General features: G+C 36.2%; 1 protein-coding gene across 2 annotated transcripts; it reads right to left on the reverse strand.

The window, feature by feature from the left end:
• Positions 1-1,988: 1,988 nt before the first annotated feature.
• Positions 1,989-21,222, reverse strand: LOC139686982 (hydroxyacyl-coenzyme A dehydrogenase, mitochondrial-like). Of its 2 annotated transcripts, XM_071584031.1 has the most exons (8): positions 21,075-21,222; positions 15,880-15,947; positions 13,539-13,655; positions 7,778-7,936; positions 7,182-7,319; positions 6,742-6,904; positions 3,444-3,560; positions 1,989-2,287 (listed from the first exon to the last, which is right to left on the reverse strand). In XM_071584031.1, the coding sequence occupies exons 2-8, from the start codon at positions 15,943-15,945 to the stop codon at positions 2,166-2,168; spliced, it is 882 nt and encodes a 293-aa protein (XP_071440132.1). In that variant the 5' UTR covers positions 15,946-15,947; positions 21,075-21,222; the 3' UTR covers positions 1,989-2,165. The 2 variants fall into 2 exon arrangements, with proteins under 2 accessions (XP_071440132.1, XP_071440130.1); XM_071584029.1 differs by lacking the exon at positions 21,075-21,222 and having other exon boundaries at positions 15,880-16,155.
• Positions 21,223-23,847: the final 2,625 nt, after the last annotated feature.

Genomic DNA, 23,847 nt, shown 5'->3' on the forward strand with positions numbered 1-23,847 from the left:
GAAGGGTTCAACAACAAGCGGGGGCAAACTTCACCAGCTGACCACTGTCCGATGACACTACCACTGTCTCAGAGGGGGAATATACATCGCTGAATTCACTTGGCCACAGGTCAGTGACAGTGGTCCGTCCATTTTTTGGCTTTATGACAGTCTACCTCCAGAGGGTTTTCCCACCAAGAGAAGCCGACAGACCTCCCCCTCCAAAATGAGGAGGGGCGAACTGGGAAATGATCCAATTCCACTTCAAACTGAATCTTGTTAGCTTCGAAAGAAGTTGTTTTCTGTGATCTTTCCCTGTTGAATATTCCATAAATAAGCTATGGAACCTAGAAGATGTTGCATGTTCAGTTGTGACTCCAGCGGAGAAAACCAAAATCAACTTTCCCAGAATGATTGACTGGTAAGTAAGTTGCGTATAAAAGATTCAAACCTAAAACACTGACAAACATGCAGCCACTCAATTGAGGAATCATTTTCAGCTTAATTAAAAGCAATGGCCTCCAGAGGATTCACACAGCAGCACAGCCTATTTTATTTTTACGCCACCAACCAGTGTGGCTGGTGGCCTAAAAATTTGGACAACTGGGACAAAAGGACCAAAAACTTGTCATGTGCTCTAGGTCTGGGTGCATTGCCAGCTTTGGAAACTTTTACGAGGCATGATCATGATGACTCATAATTAACAATGACTGAATCAAGGAATAAATCTTTTTATCATAATCTATGAAACATGAAGGGATCATAATTTCTTAGTCGTTAAATGAATTTTATTGAAGGTAAACAGACTGTGATTGTGTTTTAACAAGGTTTGGTAGCCTACTTTTAAAATGTTTCCAATTGCATTGAAGGTAGGGAAGGCCATTATTTTCCTTCACTTGTGACTTTGTGGCCCAACCATCTGGTTCGATGCTTCATGCCTTAGGGCTAACTCTGATTTCATTGGAGCTTGGACAGCCCTAATGGAGTTTTTTCTACCATGATGCTACTGCGGCATCTACTTGGTGGCCGTTGATGAGTTTTCCCAAGGGAGCCCATTTCTTGGCAACACATCACAGGGAGGGAAACACAGAAAGAGCTTTTTCAGAGGAGTATCTGTTTTCCATTAACCTGCACACATTGGACCATTCAATAGTATGGAAAATCAGGAGTCTATGTTCATAAGGGCGACAATTTGGCTTCTGCACTTGATCATGCTAATTCTTCTGCTTTAGATAAATGTAGTTGCAGCGATTCATTCACCACACTTTGTGATAAGAGTTTATAGGAAATGATTGTTGCAGTTCTCAAAATACAAGTCTATTGATCCTTTCTACGATTGTCACATCAAATCTATGTAGCTGTGGTGAAATTTCTATGGTTGTTGAGTTTTAATAACCAAATTTTCACGAGTAGTTTTTAAGAAGTTATTCAAGGAAGATAAGGCAGGTATTTTTTGATGGAAAAGAAGCCAATATGCCTATATAGACAACTTTTCTTTAAATAAATAAGTACGCCTTGCATAACTATAAAATCTCCAAGATGAAATTGACAAATCTTTCCAACTAAAACTGACACACAATCTTCCATTGAATATAAAGAGAGGAGGTTTTTTAAATATCGGTCTATCATACAATCAAAGTGACAGGAACTTTTCAAAAATACAGTGCATATCTTATAAAGATGCACCTGCTTCACACCACTCCTGTGGCTTGTTGAGCAGTACTCATATAAACTATGAAAATATTGAGCTCAACCAGTGAATGATCACAAAATAGAACAGATAAAAATATAATTGATTTTACACTTGTTCAAGAATGATCATCAAAGATATCATCACAAGAAAATTCCAACACGCATCAAATATATCACCTGATATACTCGTACATATTTATATACCTCACATCGATAGTGTACATATTTGGAAACATTTGGTCCACACATCTTATTTCCATCACGGATGTAAGAAAATTACAACTTCATCATTAAATAATACCTTATGTAAAGCAATGTGTAGAAAACTAAAATATATTCTGTACAAGTAACATACACAACTATCATACCAGCAGGTCTTGTTGGCAACATTTATAAAAGTTACACTCATATGGAATATAACAGGTTTAATCAAATATATTTCTTTTAGAAGTCAATCAAAAATATGAATTTCCAGTTCTCGATATCAACGCCACTCATTTCTTATACGAATAGAATCCTTCTCCTGCTTTAACTCCAAACTTTCCTTCAGCCACCAATTTGTCAACAATTTTGATGGGTGCAAAAAGAGGATTTTCTGGAAACTGTTTGTGCCACCCTGCAAAAAAAAGGTGCCATTGTAAAATAATTTCAAAGTGAATAACTCAGGATATAAATTAACCTCAATTAAAAATCAAATCCTATACCTTATAACCTATATTAAATATTCAAGAGACAGTTTCAGTGAAAGTTTTGAATATTTTGGAGCACATCAACTTAAGTTTTTATACTTATCTGCATGCACAACATTTTTCTTCTGCTCCCTCTTTCTCGTCTCATATCCTGCTTTTATGAACGCTTAGTTTCCCCTTGTAATTTTAGATTCCCAAAATTTGCATTAAAAGCTATCAATTTCAATTACTTTACAACACTCTCATACTACTTAAGGTTGAATGCCTGTCGATTCTGAGAGAGATAGAATACATGCATGTGTAAGCAGAAGGACAACATCCCACCTAATGCATATTAAGTTTCACGACAGCACCAAATGTGAGATGAAGCTAAACACAATACATTGCATAAATTATCAATTTATTCCGGAGTATTTTTAGAAAGTTCTTTCAACAAAATATTTAAACTGCTGCTTAATCCTGCCTTAAAACAGAGATATTATTGAAATTTGTCATCAAGGCAACCACTTTATATGCCTGATGTGAAGAACAATACTTAAGAGTAAGCATTTTTCTGGTGAATCAGCTTGGGCAAATAGGTCAAAGTTACTCCATTCAAATGTGTACCCCCGGACCATAAGACTCTAGCTGATTTTAGAGTTCATTTTGGAGTAAAAAAGTGCATCCAAAGGGCTGGGAATACAGAACTCAAAATAATTGAGCATTTGCACTGGAATTTACAAAAGTACATGGAAAGAATTGTCCATCTATTGCCAATAATTGTATCATGACCGTAAAATGTGCTTCATTTTGATAAACTAGGTAAATTATTTCCTTTAAGTAACAGCGACAATTCAAAATTCACAATACTTCTTTAATAACAATGAATTACACGAATGTGACTTTCATCCAACTCCAGAGAAAGTTACAAGCAAAACATTTTTAGGCTAAGTACTACAGTGCAGCCACCTTGCAAGCCCCCAGAGAAACCACCCACACTGCATGGCTGGAATCTATCCATACTCGGTGGGTGTTCGGGTTAATGAGGATTTACTGTGTCTATGTTTAGGAAAATGTAAAGAATAGAATAATGTGTACCCATACCATCTAGGATGTACTTAGTGGTGTCCAGGCCAACATAATCAGCCAACTCCAAGGGTCCCATTGGATAACCAGCTCCCAGTTTCATGGCAGTGTCTATGTCTCGAGCAGATGCATCTCCTGCAATAAAAATTCAATTAAAATGGTACATTAATATAAATTACAGATTATTCAGTTGCAATGTGGTGGAACCATTCCATAATAACAGAGATGAAAACTCATGCAATCTTCCACTTAATAAAGATTTATTTTCGACTAGCTTTGATGTACTACACCATTTTGAAGTGAAGCTTTCCATTTACATAGCCCAATATAAAAATGAAACATAGGAGGTGGGGAAACCGGGGTGTCCCCACGTGTTGGGAGGGGTTATGGGAGAGAAGTGAGTGGAAAAACCTAAGCTCTGACATCAGATGCACAGGATTTCGTCACAACATCTTGTTCCTTAAAAGCCCCCAAAATTTCAGAGTTTAAGAGGACGCTTTGATAGCTTAACTGGCTAAAGCACTCGATTGGACATTGAGTGTGATCCAGGCTCAGATCCCGGTCAAGGCGAATGATTTTTACACTCTGAAATTTTTGTCTCTAGATAGCTTTCTAGTTGAAAGAATTATGTACAGATTATAAATAATACTCAATATAATTCATTCTTGTTTTTACAGGGATAGTGATGGTGTGGTGGCTAGCATATTAGCTTCCCATCCAGAGGGCCCAAGTTTGACTTCTGGAGCACTTTAAATGAGTACACAATCCATTGGATGGGATTTTAAACTGCGGACCATGGTACCTTTTGTCAGGAGATAGCTAATGCTGACACCGAGTCGCTCTCAACTCTTCCTCCTTTCCCATTCATTCCCAATGGCGCAAATGACCTCAGCTGTTGGTCGCCTCCCTTAACCCTACTACCAACTTTGTATGCACAAATCAAATTTGCATTCCTAGTTGCCTCATTCCACGATAGAAGAAAAGATGAACATGATCCACAATCCTAAACATTGTATTTTTAATCTTCTTTGAATAAAGCTTGTGTACAATTTATCTTTTTCCAGCATGGAACGCATTACCGTAGTTTACATCAATTTATACGTGAAAAATTTCTACACTAAACAAATGCTTCACTCTATGAGAAAGATCACAGAATGAATTCTGTTCATTATATGAGTTTCCACTGTATAGACTACATGAAGTCAACCCTTCTGAATTATGTCATTCTTATTTCTTTTGGTCACCGAAATTGGAAAACAAACTTTTACATAAAACATTCCATTTAATAAAACAAAATCTAAAGATAACATACCCTTTTTTTCAATTTTAAGTCATAAACCTTATTCGATCTGATTCATTTATACAGAAGGAGTTCTGAAATGGCTCGTCAATTTTTGAAGTTTCTTGGCAATGTAGATCAAAGAACCAGTGCATTTACAAGAAATAGATGAGCAAAGACTTCATGTTATGAGTTTCTGGACTTCATATGGTTCAATATAATGCACACAAGTTCTACCAAGCCATCAAAGCAAATGATTATTGAACATGAATGACATTTAACCTACTCAAATATTTACAAACAAATGTTCCAAGTCACTGAACACTCTTGAAGAGATAGATGCACACAGCACCAAATTTTTAAAATATGATGCACCAAACTTATACTAAAATTTTGACCATCTAAAAACAAGCAATGATGGACAAAGTGTACCCAAAATATGACAGAGTTGGAATCTTTTATTATTAATAATTTACAATTACCATGCATTTAAATGTTAACAAGATGACACAATGATGTTAGAGCCTATCCATAATATGCTTTTTAAAAATAACTTGGTGTGAGCATGAAATGTCATGTACTTGGGATGATATAGATAAAATGTGTTGACTGATAAGGCTTCATGAAAATCCTGCTGAGGTCAGGTAGTTATCCAGCCCAAGAGGAGTCATTCTTATGTAAAAAGATAATAGGTTTTTCTCAAGACTATTGTCTTAGGCGGCAACAGTTTTACCTTTTTAGCAGGAACATTAGAGTTCCACAAGATTCACAGGAGGCAATTCACAAAAGAAAAAGTGATTCTAGAATGATGATAAAATTAAAAATAAAGTAAAAATGAACAGTGGGATTTCAAGAAAGCAACAATTTATTAAGTAGACAAGTTTACTCCTAGCAATCTTTTAAAAAGTATTCATCCATTGCTCAGTTAAAACAAAATGAACAACGTTCAGCAAAATCTCTCTCTTGCATTAAAACAAGTGGAAAATGTTATTTATATTTATCAAAACTAAGAGCACAAAAAACAATTCCCTTGTTCCTGGAATTGTCATGGATTTACCTTTGGGGTTACTGCTTTGTTACTAACTCAAGTTAGTGTTGAGAGGTTCTTTGCTTTTAGAATAATTAGATCAGATTTGAGAGCATACAAAAAGGGGGATCTGAAAGTTGCTATTTCTTTCAAGGACATATTCTTCATAGATTTATTCAGACTATAAAATATGTAATCATTCAATCATACAATCAATCATACAATCAATACAATCATATGTAATTGTAAATTTTAATCACACAATTATTGTGTTGAAGGTATTTGCTCAAATAAATATTTTGCCGACTATTTATTCCTAATTTGATACACATTCTTACAAAAGAATTATTCTGTTTCTTAAATTTACCATTTGTTAATATATTTTGTGGTTATGTGATTAATCACTCTTTGGCTTCATTTTTTTAGGAATCTGATTGTACAAAAATTTAGGAGTGAACCCGAGAGGAGAAACAGAGGAATCATTGGCAGATTTTTGAGCACAGACTCCATAGCCCTGTCAAAAAAATGTGATTTTTTATCTAATTGAAGGAAATTCATGATTCGCCATGAGTTAATAAGACTAGTGTTTCCACAAGAAGAAAAGAATTTCTGGGGTAGTCCTTCCTTTTCCTTAACTATTCCTTCACCTTTCCCTTGATTCTGGCCGTCACAATCAAAGTCTCCTTACTTCCAGCCTTTCCCCCTTCTCCTATGTTCCCCTCCAACACACTCCTATGTTCCCTCCAACACACCCCTACTACCATTGACTATCAAAGGAAGGTGCTGCTTTTTGACATTACCTGATGATGATCCTGAGTAGCTAAACCAGTCCAACACATTCTAACCTTCCAGTGGAAACACTTTTTTATCTTAGGCGAGTTCTTCATTATTATATTGGTACATTATGAACCACTAAATCCTCTATGTCATGGTTTAATGAAAATTAATTCAACTCAAGGATTACATGAAACTTAATTAATTAACATAGATTTGATAAAGAATGTTTTTACCTCTTTCCAACAGCCTACAAGCTTCAGCCATATATGGAACTAATAGCCTGTTCACCACAAACCCTGGAGTGTCCTTGCATGTGACAGTAGTTTTCCCAATTGCCTTTCCCCATGCCAGAAATTGAAGGTATGTCTCTTCTGATGTTTCTTCAGTTTTAATAACCTGAGTGAGAGAGGGTGTATTTTAAATCAGGCATGTATTTTATAAATACACACACACATATATAAATGATTCTTGATGCATACGCGCATTTAATTATGGTAAGGAGTGACTCCTCATACCCCGATGAAGGAGGCTAGGACCACAGCAATATTGAAGTGAGTTCTTTTTGTTTTGGTTAAATTTTTTCTTTTGACTATAATTAACTGTGTAAGCATCAAAAATAAGTGAATGCCACAAGGGTGCATATTCATCATATTCAGACTGAAAGGACACAAACCTCCAGTAATTTCATGACTGGAACAGGATTAAAGAAGTGGAGGCCTCCAAACTTGTCTTTTCTTTTCGTCACTGATGCAATCTCCTTGATGGATAGAGATGAAGTGTTGGAAGCAAATATTGTGTGAGGTGGTGCAGCCTATAATATACATAAACAGAAAAATATGAGTTTTTCTCAAAATACCATTCATGACAATCAAATGTAACTTAAAATTTGAGGCTGGAAATAAATAAATAAACATTAAACAAAAAAATAATGGCAATTAATTTATAATGGAAACATTGTTGCCCTTAATGAATGATTTGCTAAAGAGTACGGTTCCAGAATGAATCATACTCATTAAGTAAGGTTCCACAGTGTATAGGGATCAGACAATTTATGTATATTTTCACTCAACTATTATACACTATGCAAGCTACATACAGAAATTGCTTTAAATAGTCATGAAGGAAGTTATTCAGCCATTGCTAGGGCAGAAGCTCATTGCTTTTGGTATCACTGTGAAGCAAGCACCAATATCTGTATCAAAAACTTCTCCAAAGAGAAAATATTATCTTAGTGGTGAAATTTATAACTCACTAAAGCAATATACTTACAGCATCGATTTCTTTAAATAGTTGGTGTTTCACATCCATTTTTTCAATAATCGCTTCCACCACAAGGTCAGCTTTTTTAACAGATTCTCCAACCTTCTTGGACAAATTCACCCTTCCCATTGTATCAGAAATAAACTTTTTCCCTTCCTCAGGTTTATCCTGGAACAATAATCACATATTTAGCATTTGATACAAAGAGTTGACCTTTCTACTTGAACAAAATATCATTTCCATTTTTAGGTTAACCCCAAAAAAGGAAATAATATTTTGGTTAAATATCTTTCCACAGTATTTACTACACACAAAAAATCCTTCCAGAAAAATTGACATTTCATAAAGCTACAATCTCTTAAATAGTATGCATAAAATAAAGTAGTAATTTAAGTGGTCAAACTAATTCATGTGAGTAACAAAAACGTTTTTGAAAATACAGGGTTCGTCCGGAAAATAAGTGTACTGACTCCTGGGCTGGGCGCGCCGCTCCAGGCGCGCCCAGCACTGCTCTGACAGGCTGCGATTGGAGGGGGGTATGTTGGCAAGCGACGCTGAAAAAGGCAGTCGGCTCTGAGCTGTGGTGTAGTGAGGAGCTCTGTTAACGCGAACCTCCACGCTTGACCCACGTCACGGAACGCGATGCCGAAGTTTTTGGAGCAGCGTTATTCCATCAAATTTGAGGTAAAGCTTGGGAAATCGTCTACCGAAACTGTCGGTATGATTAACCAGGCTTACGGGGAGTCAGCCATGTCCAGAAACATGATCTTTCGGTGGCACAAGATGTTCGTGGAGGGCAGAGAAGAGGTCGACGACGAGTCTTCGAGAGGTTCCCGATGATGCCTTCGCGGGAGCGTTCCAGGAATGGGAATGCCGCTGGAACAAGTGTATCGACTCACAAGGGTCCTATTTTGAGGAATATTAGCTTAAGATATGTAAAAGTGTAATAAATTTTTTTTCCTGAGCTCAGTACACTTATTTTCCGGACAAACCCTGTATTACCTTGACGATAACGTACATGAAAATTAAAACTTGCTTCAAGTTCTGGTTCTACATACAGCGATACGTAATGAGAACTAAGGCAAGGGAGCCCTTGAGATAGAAGGGTTATCTCACCTTGCAAAAAATTTCAGGAGCTGTATTTATCGAATGGATATTTAAATGACGAGGCTTTCACAAGAGAGTGATCTTTTTATCCTGCAGACAGAAGCTTCAAAGTCATCAAAATTTAGCATTAAAATCTTTGAGCTGCTTCAAGCAAGCAGGAGTTATTTGCGATCATTCTTTATCTACACTGACCAGGACACAATTCTAAAGTGAAAAATTACAATCATTAACCAGTGAGAGAGAACGTTGGCTCAAACATTATTAGAAGCCCCACAAAATCAAGGACAGGCTGTGCAGATTGACAGTTATGATAGCTCTCTTGTTCTCGATCATTTCTGAAAAAATAGCATACCAGACTGTCCCAGAACAACAAAATTACACAAAGAACACACTGCAATATGCTAAGCACACAAGCCTCAAAAAAGAAGTTATTTGCAAAGCATTTGGGTCCGGTGGCAGTGATGAAATGGAGAAAGAAGAAAATTGTAACAATGTTGTACAATTTTCATAGTGATCAACTATTCCTGCAAATTATGGCATGAAGGACACAACAAAACCAATTAGTGTGATGAACTACCACCTTCACATGAATGATGTAGGCCTCAAATATCAGATACTGCAGATGCTCACACTTGAAAGAAATTGACACAACAAATGGTACATTAAGTTGTTTCAAAGGCTGCGGAATACAGCTATTCTAAATGAAAAGGTATTCTCATATCAAAATAATGGCAATATCATCAATAAACTATCATTTACAGAGGAAATTTTTATTTGCAAAATATACCACAAGAATAGAGTATAAAATGTCAGCATTTCTCATCTAACATTCTACCATGCCTGACCGAGAGACTTAGCATATCTAGCAATTTTTTATCATTTTCCAATAAACCTTTTCTGGCAAGGAAAGTCAATTTAACATTAATATCATTATTTCATTTACTGTATGCTATCTGTGGCTTTAAGACTGTATGACATCCGTGGTATTTCATCAGCTACCCACGGCTTTCTGCCACTCTGCTCTGAATCTTGCCTTTGTGTTTTTCAGGAAAAACTTTGTCAAAAACAGTGCAGAATTTTGTCACAGGAAGTACTGAAATCATCATTAGAATTCTCCACGGAAAACGACACTTCAGACCAATTTTCAAGTGAAAGGTACCACAAAAAAGCATAGATATTGGTATCAGAAAATCTGCATCCATATAAAATCACCTGGATCCGATTCAGGGAAATAGGATATACTGCTACAACTGGAGAATGGGCAGAAATGTGACAGGACAACAGATGATTCTACCTGGCTGACATTGAATTTAGATGTATATCGTCAAGTAAAGCAGACGAAAGACTTGTGATTTGTTTGGGCTAACACATATGGAGATTCTAATTATAAGATTCTAAATAGGCTCGCACATTAATTGTAATTATCACTTTTTGATAGCATATTCACATAAAAATCAGTAGTTATAATTAAGTAGAGGTTAAGGAAAGATCTATTCAATGAGTTTAAGAGACATGCAAACTTATTTGTAACATAAAAAACCGGCTCAACGACAAACCACAAAAAATGAGTTTCCATAGAAATATTGAATGTTAAGCAGTAGCAAAAGCACACTCCTCAATATGAGTCATACAAGGCAGTGTTATAATCACTAAATTAGCTGTCCCTGCCTAATATCCTTATCCAGTTGTCAACAATATAGTTTACCTATTTAGGCAGTGCTTTGAACCAAGGTGGTTGGAGTAGTCTGGATAGTCAACAGATTCAGGCGAGATGTACTGGAAGTTCGTCTTTATGAGAAAAAAATTTTCCCTTTTCCACAGATTTATTTGTAACATACAATGCATTTCAGTTCATCAAACCATCTTCAGGAACTAGACCTGAAGATGTTCTTGTACCTGGAGATGGTTCGATGAACTGAAACAGGTACGTTACAAATAAATCTGCGGAAAAGTGCAAATTTTGTTTTCCTCATAGTCTGGATACAAGAACAAGAATTGCACTAGGCTGAGAACTTTTCACAAGAAAGAGGGAACTAATGCCCTTGATCAAGGATATTAAGAAAAGATAAGTGGATATTGCACTTTGATAAGGAGTATGGTTCAGTTCAGAACATAATCATTGTCATTGAAGCATGATTATACAAGCAGATTTGATGCTTTTTAGATGTGGGCTTGAAGGAGGATGAAAGAAGGTGAAATGGACGGAAAGTAAAACAAACAAAAAAGCAAGGTGGGGAGCATAGGAGATATTTGGGAGAAATACAAGGAGGCCGGAAAGATGGATGCAAAGCATTTAACTGGGCATTGGATCTTGAAGACTTGTGTGAGAGGGAAGAATGTTATGCAGGCAGGGCAGGGTGAGGAAAAAAGGTTAGGAACATTGGATGGAATGCAGGAAGACAAAAAGTAAGCAGAACTTGGTTAGAACAAATTTATCAGCTGGCATCACTACAGCCAGCAAGCAAACAGCATTCTTGCTCACCCAGCTTATCTTATTCCCGATGACAAGAGAAGCTGTGCATTGACTTCTCTGATTACCCTGAGATGATATTAATTAGACAGAAGAGCACTTAAGGATGTTGTTGTTTTTAGGCTAGCTAGTCATAATTGGCATGTAACATCCCAAAGCGTAACTTTCCACTGACCATAAAACAGAAAGTAACAAATTTTGCAGGGACATAGTATGGTAGCGTTGCACCATGAAATTTAACTACCGACACTTCATCTCAGTGGTTCCCATAGTAAATCAAGGAAGCACTCATCATGTGTTCTTCCCACACTTTTATTGGTGGTTTCAAGGTTATACGATGATGCAGAAGGGACACAAAATGTTCTTTCCACTGGCTAACTTTAGCTTGGGTACTACTTTAGGTATTCAGTCAATTAGTTAGGTTTCATCATCAATTATTTTAATGCACTTAAAAGTTCACACCTCTGGACCTTAATTTTAAAACTGGAACAAGTTTGACTTTTCAATTCCATCTAACAGATTGAATGCTTTAAGTATCACATAAAATGCCTAGCGTACACCAGTAAACAAGATCCCTTGAGTTAAGTATCATAATCGATATCATTTTATTCAAAAAATGCAAATCAAATGAAATTTTGAATGACAGTTATACTCACAAGGTGTAATACAACTGTCTTTTTCCAACGGATCTCACAAAAGTCAACTGTATTCTGCCATCTTGACTGTGATCCCGTGATATTTTTCACTTTCAAATGGTCGGTCTCCATGGAAATTTATTGTCATTACTGGTGAACTTGGCCATTTTATAATGGGTTACATAGCGTGCCAAAGACCAAATACAATTACCATCAACCATATACCATAGCAGCAAACTCTTAGACGCTAGGCTTACACCTTTAGGTGTATCCCATGGTACGAAAGCACCAGTTGGTGGAATGAGGAGGGAGTTACATGATTGGAAGTAATAGATAAGCCTTGGATTGCCGTGATACGAGTCTGTTTTACATCACATGTGTTAAAATCTTCCTGCATTTATATAATTATTAAATGCACACTACCTGCTAGCTATACGCATCATTTGATCACTTGAAATGCCATTTCAATATTAGTTCAGCATAACACCAAAGTTTCTTTTACTGGGCAAAGCAACATTCACAAAAATTCAAATCTGGTGCATGCTCGCATTGGGGCAACCTGCGCTCACACTGCAACAAGAGCATCGCACAGGACAAACTCAAGTCTATCAGCAGCATTTAAGCCAACAAGAGAAATGCACCCAATGTAGACGAACAGACAAATATGAGAGCAAGAGATTTACTATTCCTGATTCACACACACATGCTTCAACTACCCCAGCTACCATCATCGTTACAATGATGATACCGTCAATGACTACTGACATTGAAACATAGAATGCCGACTGGGAATTGTTAAATAATTCTCCTCGTGTTTCCTTGCATACATTGGAGTGCACAAGTATGATTGTGACTGACTATCTCTGGTGAAGCAGCGTGAGTTGAAGTGCCAAGGCTCTGTGGTGCACCTGAATGACTGCACGCATGGTTTTTCAATTGTTATATGCACCATTCTCCTCAACAAAAGCAGCCAATAATTTGCTACATCTCTTGGCAAACACACACACTGCTCTCCCGTTTGAATGTGGCTAAGGCGTGGCATTTCTTAGATGCAATAATAAATCTGCAAAGGCATGTTTTTTTAATTGGCACAATATTAATGTAAATATAATCCCAAGTATTTATTTATTTAGCCTATATTTAGCTGAAAACCACTTTTTTGGCATTTTCAACCCATTATAAACAAAGATATGTAAAAATATAACAACTACAAACACTGAAGCCCAGGATGAAGGAAAACCCACCTAATCAGGAATCAAACCCATGACCTCTGGGTTGGCAGGCGAAGATGTCACCCCACCACCCCTGGGGCCAGCATTAGTATACTGCATAGGGAGGGTATCAATTAATTTGTCTAAAAAATAAGAAGCAGAGTGGAATCAGCGGATTTACGAACTTTACACTTTTATTTGATGATCCAGCCCAAAGAACATTAAGATTGGCCTCATGCCATTCACAATTAGGAGCCCTCTCTCCACACCAATCAAAAACTGCCTTGGCATTCATTACCGTGGAGTTTATGGTGTCCATTAATTTTAAATTATTCCAAGCCTTTTACCTTGTACATTTTCTTGGATACACGTTCCAAACTGGTTTGAATTCTTGATTGAGCTTTCTGAAGGGCATCATCATTCACTTCACAAATGGTTACAGTATTTCCCGCCTGAGCTGCTACCTAGAAAATTAAAAAAAAGCCTTAATACAATAAATGCAAAACAACTAGTGTTCACATAATCCCTCATGAAAATGAGAGTCCTTCTTAAATAAAATAATCAAAGGATTTAAACAATGGTATGAATGTTGAAGCTACAAAGGGAATCCATCAATAACAATGAAAGATGGATTTGAGTTATGAACAGATTCTTCCAGGTTGCATTCAGACCAACAAGTGTGCACATATTTGACACAACAAATTAAAAATATAATTTCATAAGCATGCTTAAGTTCAAATTCGATTTGAAAATTATTAATGCAAGCAATACTCATATATATTATCTTATTCCTGAATGGAATATGCCAACATGAAAAAATAATCATAGACTTCATTGCAGTAGGTTGGATCCTCCCCCAAAAGACAATTTCATGCAGAATTTTGAAATAACCTTGACTGCACTTAATATGAGGTGCAAAAAAAGCTACAATTTCAGGCGAGTCATGGAAGGAAAGGGATTTCTGTCAATGGGCTTTTGCTCAACTCTCTTGAAGCATAAAGGTTGTTTTTGGGCATCATTTATTTGCCTATCAGTATGATTCCCCTACTCTCCCCTCCACAGGCAAGGTTAGGAAATGCCCCCACCACTCCTTTTAGATAAGGAATTCCTCCATGGTATAATCTGGTTGAGAGCAGATAGAGAAGACAGCCAGCTACCCATTGGTCACAAGCAATTGAAGTCATTATAATTTTGTGCTTAGTGGCCTTTGATGAAAGTGTAAAGATAGATTTTTTGAGATTATCGCAACACCTTTTGTAGATGGTGGAAAACTAACTTACACTTCATTACCATTTGGGTTTTAAAAACATTAATGCTTCATTACAGTAAACTAATTAGCAGTAATTGTCTGGTAAAGGGCAGCTAAAGCATTATATCATATGCAGCCATAATTATCAAGTAACTGTTTCTATGGGTTATGAAGTAACCAAAATTTTCATTTCAGGTTACTTGGTGACCACATTTCTATACGATTACCAAGTAAAACTTTTTTTATGACCGCCATGCTGCTAGCTGTCAGGTAACCAAGTTAGAAAAAGTAAAAACGAGTTACAAAAAATAAGCGTGGTTAACAAGAATCTAGTTTAAATATACAACTATCATCAGCTGTAAGAGTTTTTATACAATTAATTAAAACCATTTTGCTCCTCAAAAACTATCTAGGATTACATTATATCTTCTTACTATCTTAAATTATAAAATACCTGCCTTATGAAATTTTAGCCTGAATTATAATAATAGGTTAACTATAACATACATATGCTTATCTCCTTTATTCCAAGTTTACTGCAAGATAACCGGTCCTTAAAACGTACATCTTGGCAATTTCTTAGAATATCATTTAGGGAAATCAGCAACATTTATTTATATGTGCAATGAGGTCATGATGGTTCACTGCTTAGTAAAATATTAAATGGTATTTCTGTGCCACATCACCGTTTTAACTACATATGCAATTTGGCCAATTGTTTCAAGATAATCATGATTAACGCAAACATAAATACGCTTAATATATCATACAATAAAATACGGGATAAAAACTTTAGTTTACTGTTAAGTTTCACTTACATGTACATTGTAGATTGAATGGTTAATATTCTTACAATGGGCGAAAAAAGTGAATACCACGAGTAACTAAACATTGGAGACTGAAATATTTCGTAATCTACACCATTAATTTCACTTTAATTGACCACGGCAAAAAATAGTTTCAAGTCATAAGAAATGGCGAGATAAAATCAGGTATTGAGTTGTGAATCCATTAGGATTTGGGCAGTTGCTGATTAACGATAAATTTTACAGGAAATGTTCTCTTTAACTATAATGCACCACTGAAAAGTGAACATTTTCCAAAATATTCTCTAATGTTGTATATATAACCTGTAAAATATGCATTTACCGGTTTCAGTACTACGTTTGTAGGAAATTTAAATTAATGCCTTCGGAAATTATCATTTAAAAACACGAAATTGTCCTTTAAATCGCAAATTTATAACGCTTACGGAGCTTGAATTAAAGAATTAATAAAATTTCCAAACGGGAGAGCAAACTATTAAAAATCTAAACAATTCGACCTTATGTCTCAAGTTGCAGTCGGGTCAGGAAGGATGAACCATTCGTTTCAGCCAATTAATTTTTTTCGAACATATAATTGAATAACTTCTCATTTAGAATAAAGCTAGGGCTTACCTGAGCAATTCCAGATCCCATCAACCCTCCACCGATCACCGTCACTTGATGTATTGCTGCAGACATTGCTTTAGATGAAGAGAATCCTCTCTTAAGTATTGAAAATCGCGTAATCATTATTGTCTTTTGCTAGAAATGATAGCCAAGAAAAAAGTTTTAAGTAGCTTTCAAAAAGGTCAGCAGAATGAATTTTAGAAAGAGTACGCCGCAGTGGCCATCTTTAGGTCTGAAGTCCTGGACGGTGACACAACAGACTCAGCTGCCCTTTACTTCTGATAATTTTATATCTTCCCTGGCAACTTATATAGAACACATATGTCACTCCTATTTACCTTACGTAGTAGATCGTTGCGACACTAGCGCCGCACTTTCTGAACGGCCATTTAAAGAACCAGAGGTTAACACAGCACAAGCGGCAGATTCAAAATGTTCTAAAAGAGCGCCAACTTATTACTTTTATTTAAATTGGCTTTCTCAGGCTTGATAATCAGTCATTCCTTAAAAATGAAATTAAGGAAGAAGGAGAATTTTTCCTTTCATACTGCAATTTTTTCCTGGAATTTTGTGAATGTACTGAGTTTGATGATTGAGTTATTGCCCCCTGACCAATACCTTTTTGTTATGGAAACATTTTTTTCGTCGTCTTCATTTTCAATACGGTAACCAATTTGGATGTTTAATTAGTTATCTGGGTGGCCTGAAACCAAGTCTTACCCTTAACTCAGATTAATCCAACTTAAATGTGATATTCAAAACAATGACAGTGATTGAGCAACATGACTGGCACTGAAGGAGGCTGCAGCATGCATCATTAGCGGGGGTGAATTCATTATTTTCACTTGATTTTAAGGATTAATTATGATTCCACCAATATATTGCTGTATTCAGCAAATGTTTCTTCAGACATTTTTGTCTTCATCTAGACTGGACTTGTGATTTTCCAATTAAAACATAACATTGCTTAGGCAACTTATAGTAATTGGTATGCAGTTATAGAATTTGATTTTATTTTTATTTGGCATTCACTTATTATCAAATCACATTTATTCTCCTCAGTGGTTGCAGTGTGCTCTTTTCAATGTCTTCTACACTCTCTTTATAAATTTATTAATTTTATTCCCAAATTCAGTGCTATGCTCTATATTTTGACCATAATTGAATGCCTATTCTTTTCATTGCCATTTTATTTGTCGCTACCGTTTTTACTGGAAACTAGTACCTGGATACATTTTGAGCCTGTCATTAGCTCATTCATAGAATTGACTCCTTTCTGCAGTAATCAGTTCTGAATATTTATTTATAATTTTCCTATGTACTACTTTTTTGCAAGCTAGCATTATTAGAAAATGTCATTATTTTTGATTTGGTAACACTTCTTTATAATTTGCAATCCATTAATATCCTTTTGGTGGCACTTTCTTATCATTTTTATCATTCTCTCCTTTTTATAATTGTCTCAAAAAATCTTTTCAAAGTGTTCATCTATTTCCCCATAATTTCTTCATTACAAAGAAAATCATTGATCATAATAGAAATGCAATAAAAGTCAGGATTAATATCAAATTAAGGCATTATATAATGTACAAGATAGAGATAGGCTCGGGCATGTTGACGTGCATTTTACCATAGTTTTTTGCACTGATTTACATATGCTTTGATTGATCATCTGATTAATTATTATTGTCATATCATCATTACACAAATAAACCCTTGCATCCATAAGCATAGCTTGAGTGAACGATGGTGGTATTCCTAGTGTTGCCCAATATCAAATGGTCATACCATTTCTTATATTTGCCTCAAAATGATTACAACATGTCCATTTGTTCATATATAGTCCAAGTCTATGATATGGATTAAGCTAGATGATATGGTTTGGAGGTAAAAATAAGCACTGCAATAGGTGATATTGAGCAAATCTCTGAGCATGAATATGATTTTAGCATGCTTATGGCTGCATAGATATATATATATATATATATATATATATGTAAAAGGAATTGCTATGACCTTTCAAATGTTAGCACTTTTCCAAATGGAAACATAACAGTTATAAATTCCAAAGAAACTGCGGGAGATGCCGCAACAGTAACTTTTAACGGAGTCATCTGCTAATGTGCATTTCAATGCAACAATTTCAGAGTGTAAAAATCATTCGCCTTGACTGGGATTCGAACCCAGATCCCTCAATATCTGGTCAAGTACTTTAGCCACTTAAGCCTTATCCAGTGAGGTTAATAATTCAATGAGCAAACATTCTAATTTGCTGCAAGTGGTGCTCCAATATTGAGGAAAGAAATCTCTCCAGGAGATATGTCAAAACTGAAACTAAATAGAGATGACATGGAATCCAGCAATGGTAAGAATGATATCATTATCTGCATGACTAGGTTATCTGCGACATAGAAACACAATGCACTTAATTAACTCCCAAGAATTAACAACAAAATAATTGAACTTGAGATTCTCCATATCATTATAACCAGACCTGTTGTATTTCTTTGGTCACTCATTTCTGCAGATGAGAAAGTTTCCTTCAAATTACTGATTGCTGCTTAGTTTATTTTGGCGGCTACTCAGCACATTAGAATGGTTAATGTGTAGGAGGAGGAATTGGTTAAAGAGGCATGGGAGACCTGTTGATGGGATTGAAACTCGATGGGTGATCCAAAAAACCAGTTAGGTTTGCACATGATCAAGCTTTAGTTTTCAAGTCAGCTAAAGGGTTGCAAGCATTGGAAAGTCAGTGTGCTAGGTATGGGGTGAGAATAAAATGTATAGTGAACAAAGGTTATGTGGTTTTCATAAAAGAGAAAAGCTAAATTAAATATAAAAATGGCATGATGATTTTGCTTAAAGATCAATTTCCTGCATCCCCTTTTACAGTGACTCGAGAACTATTTGCAGAATGTGAGTTTGAATGTGAAAAATCTACATTAAAATTGGCAAACTTTTAGTTGCATTAACTATATTCCCTCTAGAAATGTGCACCTGTTTTGAAAAAAAAACTTTGGTGCAATATCCAGGGAAGCATGAGGATAATTAACTAAACTATATGAGCAATGGATTTCGACTGATGCCCGGCATGGCCTTGCTTGCATTTGTTCATTAACGACTGAGAGTCAATCTTCTCTGCTACTTTTAAGAGTAAGCACTACACCAAATCAGGAGAAGGGAAAAGTAACTATATATATACAATTATACACACACACACATATGTGTGTGTGTGTTTATATGCATACATACATATGTATGTGGGTTGAGGTAGTTGAGTGGTAGAGCGTTGGACTCCTGACCAGAGGGCCCTGGTTCAAGCAAGCCTCTCTGGGCACCTGCAGCTCCACCTAAGCTATAATGATCCCTAGGTGAATGACACACAAAATGCTTACTTTTCTTTCCTCACCTCTTTTCTTCTAATTTGTCTTCCTGGCAGCATTCATTCGTTTCCTCTATCCTCAAATGCATTTACTACACAATTCATATCTCATCTCTCTGAAAAGTATTTAGAACCCTCTATTTCACCACTTGTTGATATTTTCTTGCATTTTTATTGCTGATGTTCTCATGCTTATATACAATATTTTGTTTCATATATGAACCATTGTAAATTAGCAATACTAACCAGTAAGCACAATTTTCCAAAATAAATGAGTAAAATACATGTCACCTGATAGGTCACTGATAATGATTCTCTTACTAGAAAAAGCACTGTATCAATCCTTGCGTAATACCTCTCACTCCCACCCACATCACATTACATTTAAACTTCAAGAAAACAGAAATCAAAGCGTGTCCCAAAAGAACTGTGCTATTTATACTGTATTTTTCCACATGGCCTGAATATATCATGGTTGAAGTCAGAGAGAAAATCATATTGAAACGTGAGGAATTTCTTATTGATTGCAACGTAAGATTTATTTATTATAAAGGAAATTGCAAAGTTAATAATTATAAAATAATGTGAAAAAGGGAAGTGACCATACATGGGCAACAAGGGATTAACATTGAATCATTGATTTGAATTTTTAATTGATAGTTGATGGTTAGCAAATATTTCCTTTAAGTTTTTATCATAAAGCGTTTGTTCTATGAAAATAATAACAAAAAAATGACATGTTATGAGTTAATTCTTTTAGAAAAGGGCTTCTCCAGCAAATTTGGTTGATACTAATGAGAAGTAAAAGGAAAGAAATTGAGAAGACCAACTTTAACAAGGTGATTGTACTGCATTCAGAAAAATATAATTGTTTGTCAGCTTCAATGATAGATTTCATTCTTTGATAAAGATTAATATTTTGCTTGTTTTTCGTAGGAATCAAAATATTTTGCCTGGGGAGGAATAAAAGAGAATTATCCCATTTTCGAACAAGATGTTATTTAGTGTAAATGAAAGCGTTACAAGAGTCTTACTCAGAAAAACTGATTGGAGATAAATTCTTCAATATGATAAAAATATAGTATAATTCCTTTCAGTCTTCCATCTATGATTTCTAGGAACCACCACATGTATTCAGTTTTCCGATAAATCACTCAACTGAGTCCTTCGTTGTGAAAGTCGATGAAAACTTAGCTTGTGCTACGGTTTCTCTATCTACACAATTAAAAGCAAAGAAAATAAGCATGTTTGTTAATGGGATGTGTCCAAAACCTATCTTTAATAACAAATGGATCTCTGAAAGGTTTTATACCAACCTACCCTTTTCAAAATGCATGCTCGTAACTTTTTTCTCCTTATTAATATTGGACCGCATATAGCTGTTTTACTTTACGAAACGCGATAGCACCTTTGTGGTTGCTTAAGAATTAAGTCTTTAGAGGTATTCATGTCTGTTATTTTCTGTGGAGAGTAATGTTCCTCCATAGATTCTGAGTGATTTAAAAAGTTTTAGAAAATTTTGTGAGCTCAAAATCGCCATGAAAGCAAATACGGTTTTTCCGATGGAACTGACAGAATAATGACAAGATCCGGAAAACATCACTCATGCTAAATACACGGCTATCTCTTTTTCCAAAACGCCGCTGTTCTCAGAGTCTTGATCGAAATGTTCCCGAAATGAAAAATCTTACATTTTATACACAACGGAGCTTACTGAGATTTTATGTCGTGGAACGTCAAAATGGAACTGAAAAAATGATATTTATTCAGCTCATTCTTAAAAGCGATCGAATGTCTTCTTAGTCGCCCATCGACCTACCTCAATGTTCTTATCGTCGAGCATTTTTCGTGTTGGCTCAGGTAATCCAACGGCACAGCACACGCTGTTGTGCAGGCGTCACCTTATGAGGCTGACTTTTGTGTGTGCCATACTCCCATAATTATCGACCACGGCTCAGACCGCTACTTGGAGTGAAATGATACTGACGCCGTAGCCACCGGGTGAATTCGATAATTTCGACAAAATCATCCGGATCGGACTCGCCAATTTAATTCAAGCTTTAAAGAAATGATCACAGGTTTAAAGATTGTTTCAGGTGGTCCCAGCGTAAGAAGAGTTACGTCTTACTGGCAATGCCATTAAGAGAATTCTAATTATAAAGCTAGAGGGAGAGCCTACGGGCACAGTGCTGTGTATTGCCAAAGTCCAGCTATTTAGAAGTATACGAGGAATTGGAAGACGTTCAAGGAGTAGTGAAGGAGAAGGCGAACCTAATCGTCTTAGGACACTGGAACGCTGTGGTCGGTGAGGGCCAAGAGGGTTGCAGCGTGGGACAGTTCGGGTTGGGAAAATGAAAGGCTGACAGAAATCTGCATCCAGAAACCATTGAAGTGGTAAAACCCCTCTTTGAGCAACATCAGAGAAGAAGATACTGGTGAATGATGGAGGACGGGGCAAGATACCAAGTTGAGCTCGTCAATTTATATACCAGAAGCAATATCCCGGAAGAGATATAAATAGTGATCACAACCTGGTGATCTTGAAACACTGAAGGCCGTAAAAGTAGATGAAGAAAGTGACATAGGGAGCCAAATGAAACACAAGGACACTAGAAAAAAAGCAATCAAGAGAAATCTTCAATGTGGCAATGAGATTAGCATAGAAGGACGATGGGAGGATTATTAATTATATAATAACCAAAGTGGCAGATGAGCAACTCGTGAGTGAGGTGGCGAATTCAATGTGGCCATTGAAAACAGCTGAAATTAGAGAATTCATAGAAGCAAGGATAAAAAACAAGACATGAAAATAAATGATACATTTATAAGGTTGTGCAAAAACAAGTCATAAGAGATAAATGCAAAGAACCTGAACAGTGAGCCTGATATCTCACGGATCGACAGTACTTATTTATAATAATATAATAAGCCGGATAATTAGCCGAAGAATTAAAGGAAAGGTATAAAAAAGCACTATGATATCGAATTAGGATACCGAAAAAAACGTGGGACTGTGGAGGCAATGCTCAATCGGAGGATATGGCGGAAAAAAACATAAAAGCCGATATGCAGAGAACTCATTGCACTGGGGAAGGCTTTCGACAATCCCGAATGGAACAATACACTCGCAAGAAGCCCTTAGAATGTACTAAAACGAAAGAAGAATAGTTTAAAACAAGAATCAGGTAAAAGCATGCAAATTATATACACATGGAAAATAGAAGTCAAATATATAAAGGAGTAAGACAAGGATGCAAACTCTCGCCAGTACCGTTAAATATATATCTAGAAGAGGCAATGACAGAAGTACAAGAATTGGTCATCAGAGGGGTCAAACAGAATGGCGAAGGAATTAACATTCGCCGGGTTGAGCATATGGCATCGCACTGGTAGCAAAAACGCGAAAGGACCTACAAAACAAATCTGAATGCTCTGGATCAAGGACATTGGGAAAATGAAATGAGCATCAACAAGAAGAAAACTAAAATCCTTGTGCGTGGAAGGGTAATCTACCTGTAGAGCAAGAGGAATCCTTCATCTACCTGATCAGCAGTATAACTTGGGATGAAGGATAGTCGACCGACATCAAGTGAAGAATAACTCAAGCTAAGAAGGAGTTCGTGAAGAAGAGGCAGCTGCCATGTTCAAAGAATCAAATTTGCAAATTAGGAAGCAGTTCGCGAAAACGTTCGTGTGGAGCGTGGCACGAATAAAAAACGTGAAATATTTGAAAAGCGGACCAGCGAAGAATGGTGTTGGCCTTTGAAAAATGGTGCTGGAGGAGAATTTTAAAGATTAAATAGAGGGACAAAGTGATGAACGAGGAAGCATATAGAAGAGCAGAAGAGTAAAGGACAAAATGAAGAGCCCTCTTCAGCAAATAAGAACTGGATGGTTTGCACATCGACCGTGAGGCACAATGGATGTAATGGATGAAACATAATAGAAGGAAAAGTTACCGCGAGGAAGACCATTGAGACAAGTGCATAGGACAAATTAAGAATGACGTAAAACAGAAATGATATTAGTACATGAGGGAGTAAACACTGAACAGAGAAGAATAGGGGGCTGCAGTAAACCAATCTTAAGTAAGACACTGTCTCGGGCTTAACTATGTGGAATTTCTCCATAGTCCAAGGAATGGTATAAAAATCTGCAATTCTACTATTCACACTGTGGATTTTGCCGAGTTTTTTACTATCAGTTATTAGATCAATCTTAGGATTGAAATACCAATAATGATCATGATTGATGATAAAATACAGATTATGTAGATGAATGACATGAAGCTTTTAGCGTAGATGCCAGAGAGTGGATCAACGTATGGGGAATTCATTGTACGTCAATTTTGAGACTGCAATGTTAGACCGTCCACTTCTCAATCATGGTGGAATCTAAAAACATAAACTCTCATCGAAGATGCCCACTGTTAGGACGACTGGAGCTGTTAAAATTATTACTAAACCAAAAAGAGGAACTGGCAACACGGTCATTAACAATGAAAGGTATTTGACATGTACCTGCCCACAAACACGTTCTAAATTATCCTCAGGCATTATAACAGGCGTCATTTAAAATCAAAGCAATCTATC

Source organism: Hetaerina americana, unplaced genomic scaffold (assembly GCF_022747635.1).
Source record: "Hetaerina americana unplaced genomic scaffold, ioHetAmer1.1.p SCAF_16, whole genome shotgun sequence".
NCBI lineage: Eukaryota > Metazoa > Arthropoda > Insecta > Odonata > Calopterygidae > Hetaerina > Hetaerina americana.

Coding starts and splice junctions, on each gene's coding strand:
- LOC139686982 (XM_071584029.1), bottom strand. CDS start 15,996: ATGATTACGCGATTTTCAATACTTAAGAGAGGATTCTCTTCATCTAAA. Junction 6,905..7,181: donor CAGTCATGAAATTACTGGAG/GTTTGTGTCCTT, acceptor TCTCTCACTCAG/GTTATTAAAACTGAAGAAAC. Junction 3,561..6,741: donor TTGTAGGCTGTTGGAAAGAG/GTAAAAACATTC, acceptor TTTTTATTGCAG/GAGATGCATCTGCTCGAGAC.